The following is a 5,485-nucleotide window of genomic DNA, read 5'->3' as shown; positions in this document are numbered from 1 at the left end:
GTTTGTTCTGGTATAAGCTGAACAAACTAAGTTTGTTCTGGTATCTGAAGAATTGTGCATGCACACAAAGGTTTATACCAGAACAAACTTAGTTGGTCTATAAGGTGGTATGGGACAATTTTTTATTTTTAAAAAACATAAAAATACACAATGAAATTGAACTATTTCCACATAAATCATAAGATCTAAAATATATATAAAAAATAATTATATAAATAACAGCAACAACCTCCCACTAAGCAGGCATCCTATTTGTCTGCGGTGCCATTCTATGTCTTCCCATTAATCATTAGCTAATTCTGCACTTTCAGCCCATTTCCACATCTCATTCCTGATTGCTCTGAATCGAGGCCAAAGCCAGGAAGAAAGAGGAGAAGCCAGGGCAGGGATTTGCACCAGGGCACGGAGGACCCATCGCCCGCCAGCCACCCTTCGTTTCACTTTAGGATGCCAAGGAGATTAAACACATTCTGACCTGGCCAGAGCTCAATGGGACGTTTATTTATTTGCTACACAGCTTAATTACGCGCATTTCTAGGCGGTGGGCATACCGTACAAACACCCGGCCCGTGTCTCCTCCTTTCGCCGGGCGGGGTCTCTGCAGCGGCCGCGCCGCCCCCTCGGGGCGCTGAGGTCCCGCCTCGGAGCGCCGCTGCGTAAAAGCGCACGAGTGGCGCGCCCGGCTTAGCGAGCGGCCATGGACGGAGAGGCCGGCGAGCGGGCAGCGGGTCTGGGCCGCGGCGTGGTCATCGTGACGGGCGCCTCGCGAGGCTTCGGCCGGAGCTTGGCGCGCCTGCTGGCCCCGCGCCTGGCGCCCGGCTCGGCGCTGCTGCTGGTGGCGCGCTCTGCGGCCGCGCTGGAGCAGCTGGAGGGCGAGCTGCGCGCCGCCTGCCCGACGCTCCGCGTGCGCGGCCTGCCTGCCAACCTGGCCTCGGATGACGGGCTGCAGCGCGTGGTGCACGCCGCCCGGGAGCTCCGCGGGGACGGGCCGATGGAGCGGCTGCTGCTCGTCAACAACGCCGGTGAGCGCGTGCAGAGCGCGTTCCTCCTCCTTAGAAAGGCCAGTTCCCGGGGAAAGGGCTAAGCGGTGGCCGTCTTTGGCAAAGACCCCAAATCCACGGGCGCTGCCGTAACGCAAACTAAACGGGTGTCCTTGCTTCCCCCCTTCCTTGTTTATTTCTGCATCCCCTCCCTCTTTTTCTTCCTTCGCGTGGAAGGGAGATTGTAAGTTCCTGGTGGCAGCGGGCTTTTCTGCTTCCTAAAGCGCCAGGGGGACACCGAGGGCGGAAGAGAAGGCGGTGAACGCATATTCCGTTGCCTTGTGGATTAGTTTTGAGGTCCGCAGCAAACATGACTTTGGGATTGTTGCTGTGGGAATGCAGCGGAGATGAGAAGCGCGCGGATTCAAGCGCCCCCACTTTTTGCAGCTCCTGGGAAGAAAAGCGAGGAAGTGTAGCGCTTGGGAACTTCCAAGCCAGGGGGATCGCTGGGCGCCTTTGCCACCTACAGTAGTTGCTTGTGTCAGACTCCGCCGTCTTCTGCGGATCATCTCGGCGGCCCCTTTGTGCTGGGGTATACCACAACTGGCTGTGTAGACATGCAAGGAAAGCCCCCTTGGAGACAAAAACAGCCACCCTCTCCAATTTCACCCATAAACATGGTGTTTGTATGTGTGTGCTAAAACATCCTTTTGCTTTTGCAAAATGGTGGCTCCAAAGTAGGAGTGGTGTCGTGCAATGGTTAGTCCTTCTCAGCCAGGTCTTCCTCCATGTTCAGAATAGTTTCAGGCCTTGCCTTGCCTTGCCCTGAGCAGTTGGCTCGCACTTCACCTTTGAGAACCCTAATCTCCCAGCCACAGGTCTCACAGCTCCATAGCACGTACTGTATAAAGGGATGAGATTTCTGTGTGATCCTGTTTGGGGTGGTGCCCCTAATGTGCTCTCCCTCCCTCCCTCTCTGTTCTGATCCCCAATTTATGCCTTCCTCACTCACAGCATGATCTGAAAAGCTCTGCTTTTGAGCCGCTTGGCTTATCCCAGAATGGGGAGCTTCTGCCTGTGAGGCTGTTCCCATCCTCCAGTTCTGTGTTTCCAAACTATTTTGGGCCACTGCCCCCCCCTGGTTCCACAAACTCACCCCCAGTTCCTCCTTACCCTATCCTATAAAAAGCATCAGTCAGAATAGCGCTTTGCATGGCTCACTAGGACAGATAACCCAATTAAATTTCAAACAGTGACAATTGCATATTTATTCAAATCTCAGTTGAAACTATTTTGTTGATTTAATTCAACCAGCTGGATGAACTTGATCCTGTGGTGACAGCTTTTCAGAGTCTGATATACATTTACACCTCCAACGCCCCCACCCTGTCACGCATTGCCTTAGAATCATAGAATCATAGAGTTGGAAGAGACCACAAGGGCCATCCAGTCCAACCCTCTGCCAAGCAGGAAAAGCCATCAAAGCATTCCTCTTCTTATGCCCCCCTAGAGAATCCCAATGTCTGCTTCGGGAACCACTGGTCTAGGTCTTCTGGGGTCTGAAGGAGCACTTATGGATAAACAAACAGGGGTCTTCTTTCTCTTCTAGCTTCTCTAGGCGATGTTTCCAAATCCTTCTTGGACTTCACCAGCCCTGGCGAAGTCAACGCCTACCTGGCCTTCAACATCACCTCTGCGCTGTGCCTCACCTCCTCCCTCCTGAAGGCCTTCCCTGCTCAGCCTGGCTTGTGCCGAACGGTGGTCAATGTCTCCTCGCTCTGCGCTCTGAAACCCTTCCAGAGCTGGACCCTCTACTGCACTGGGAAAGCTGCCCGGGACATGATGTTCCAGGTCCTAGCAGCAGAAGAGCTGGGTGTCAGGGTGCTCAGCTATGCGCCAGGTGAGTCTGGGGTCTGCCAGCTGGTCTGTCTTCCGGCTTCTCCAGCCGTTCCATCATCTCTTGCTGCCAGTCCGCTGATGGGCCCTGCGCTCCCCTCCCCATGAATCATAAAACTATAGAACTATATATGCCCAACCCTTTGCAATGCAGGAATCCCCTCTTGCCTTCTCTTCCAGGTCCCCTGGACACGGATATGCAGGAAGAGGCTCGCACCAGATCGGGAAACCTGGAGCTGCGGAAGAGGTTCCTGCACATGAAGGAACACGGGCAGCTGCTGGATTGCGACATCTCCTCCCAGAAGCTGTTGGATCTTCTTCTCGCAAACACCTTTGAATCGGGGGCTCATGTTGACTTCTACGATATCTGAAAAAAGAGTGTCAACCTTTCTTCTTCTCCTCCTCCTCCTGGCACCACCTTGGCTTTTGCTGCTCTGTACAGAGACGCCTCTGTAGGACTTGTGTTCTGCTTTCTCTCTTGGCGCAGCGGCCACGGCCTGCCACTCAGAGCCTTGCCTATTGTGGAAGCACCGGCCAAGTTCTGAGCCTGGGCTGTGTGGAAGGAGAGGAGGGATCCCAGCTCAGGAAGAGGGGAGGATGGGAGGAACACCTGGGAAGAGTTTGCGCTTCACAAACAGGGAGGTAGGGATGGGAAGGTTTCCCTGTGACCTTGGTGTCGCAAGCGTCAGGGAACATAGTCCTTCCCCAAGGTCACCAGTTGGGCTGTGATCTGGAAGGAAAGAAAGTCTAGCTGAGGAAATGGTTCTGCAGCTTGGGCGAGCGCCGAGGGTTGCAATGAAAGGCACTCATTCTGCGCAGGGCTGCTCTTGGGCTGCACTCTTGTTTCTATTTCCTGCTCTTTAGGGATGTCTCTGGTCAGTCGACTTGAGCCATTCCGTGAGCTTCCCACTGCCCAGGCCATCTGCTGGGGTTCTGCCACCTTTGCAGAGAAGTAGCAGCGTGGGGTCGTGTAGGATTCCTCCTTGGAAGCGGAAGCCCATTTGTGGTCCTCCTGAGACCTTTCTGATGAAAGGTTGAGACCGTTGTGAGATGGACGAAGCCAAGCCCTGCTGGATGAGGCCAAAGGGGACCCACCTGCTCTCAGAGATGTGTAACACCCCTCTCCCTACTAGTGGTTCCCAGGAGTGGGTCCTTGGAAGCATGGCTGCCGCTGACCGTGGAGACGGAGCGTGGCCACTGCAGCCTTGCAGGGGAATGAAGCATGGGGGGCTTTGGTAGAAAAAAGCAAGTGGGGGTGGTGGTGCTGCCTAGTGGTGGCTCTCCTGGGCCCAACAAGGAAGGGGGCCTCAGTTACAAGGATAAAGGCATGGCCAGCTCAGTGGGGAGATAGCAAGCTGGCTTCTCTGGGACTTTTCTACATGGCTTGTGTAGAAGTAGTGGTAATAATAATAATTTTATTATTTATACCCTACCCATCTGACTCGGCTTCCCCAGCCACTCTGGGCGACTCATGGCATATATCAGAACATACTAAAACATCAAACATTAAAATCTTCCCGATACAGGGCGGCCTTCAGCTGTCTTCTAGAAGTCAGATACTTGTTTATATCCTTGCGCTCTGAAGGGAGGGTGTTCCACAGGGAGGGCGCATGCGTAGAAGAGCATTGGCTCCTGTAGATCCCAGGGGCAGCTTGTCCACATTACTGAGAGAACGACCTGTGCGGCATGGGCGACGATGGCGTTTGACCCCACACGACTTCGTTTTGCATTCAGCATTCATTGGTTCAGTATTGCTACCGATTTCACGCATGCTTCAGCCAGCCCGAAATGCTTATTTGGCCTTTTCCTGAGAAAGATGTTGCATTTCTGGCTCACCACGTTAGCCGTGCAAATTAGCTGTTTAATGCTTTAAGAGGGATGCCTGTCTGTGTTTGCTGGTCAAAGAGTTCTTTGACTAGCAAACACAGTCAGATAGTTGTTTATGCCAAGGAAATAAGCAGTCGTCACTACCTTTCTTACTCTGCCTTGTAGTCACGAGTAACCGAAAAGGGCCTCCCTTGCCTCAGAGAGAGCGGTCAGGACAGAAGCCACATGTCCAGAGCAGTGCCGGACGTTAAGGTTCATTGTCACAGGTGAGACTCTTCTGAGCTCAGTCGGTTGGCAAGATACTACTAGCTGTCAAGATAGATGCTACATTTTCTAAATGTCTTTCTGTCTTCTTGGTCATGTAACACAGTCATTCCTTCTATCTTCTCATCCCATCTTCCTTAATAAAATCATCACTTGGCTTACTATAAACTGGTGTGTTGAAATTGTGGCGGGTTGTCTACTTATTGACTTTGCCATGTAGGCAATAACTTAACTCAGGGTTTCCCAAACTTGGCTCTCCAGCTGTTTTTGAACTACAGTTCCCATCAGCCCTGACCACTGGCCCTGCTAGCTAGGGATGATAGAAATTGTAGTCCAAAAAGAGCTGGAGACCCTGGGAAGCCCTGTCGTAAGAAGAGTCCTGCAGTTGTATGAGGCCAAAGGAGGCCCATCTCGTCCACAGCAGCCAACAGAAGTCCTTTTTGAGCTCTTCCCGTTCTCTCTCTGTTTTAATGACCCTCAATAATTTAGTACCATCAGCAAGCTTGCTTCTTCCTAAC

The 5,485-nt window shown here is 52.7% G+C and overlaps 1 protein-coding gene across 1 annotated transcript; it reads left to right on the top strand.

Annotated features, from left to right (window-relative positions):
• The first annotated feature begins 646 nt into the window (after positions 1 to 646).
• SPR (sepiapterin reductase) lies at positions 647 to 5,135 on the top strand. Its single transcript, XM_035103738.3, has 3 exons — positions 647 to 1,022; positions 2,590 to 2,880; positions 3,057 to 5,135. The coding sequence occupies exons 1-3, from the start codon at positions 698 to 700 to the stop codon at positions 3,245 to 3,247; spliced, it is 807 nt and encodes a 268-aa protein (XP_034959629.1). The 5' UTR covers positions 647 to 697; the 3' UTR covers positions 3,248 to 5,135.
• Positions 5,136 to 5,485: the final 350 nt, after the last annotated feature.

Source organism: Zootoca vivipara, chromosome Z1 (genome assembly GCF_965207765.1).
Source record: "Zootoca vivipara chromosome Z1, rZooViv2.hap1.1, whole genome shotgun sequence".
NCBI lineage: Eukaryota > Metazoa > Chordata > Lepidosauria > Squamata > Lacertidae > Zootoca > Zootoca vivipara.
This window is presented reverse-complemented; position numbering and strand designations above follow the sequence as displayed.

Bases quoted from the DNA above. Each gene is read 5' to 3' on its own strand.
- SPR (XM_035103738.3), top strand. From the start codon at position 698: ATGGACGGAGAGGCCGGCGAGCGGGCAGCGGGTCTGGGCCGCGGCGTG. The intron at 1,023-2,589 runs GTGAGCGCGTGC...TTTCTCTTCTAG, and splicing joins GCTGCTCGTCAACAACGCCG to CTTCTCTAGGCGATGTTTCC. The intron at 2,881-3,056 runs GTGAGTCTGGGG...CTTCTCTTCCAG, and splicing joins GGTGCTCAGCTATGCGCCAG to GTCCCCTGGACACGGATATG.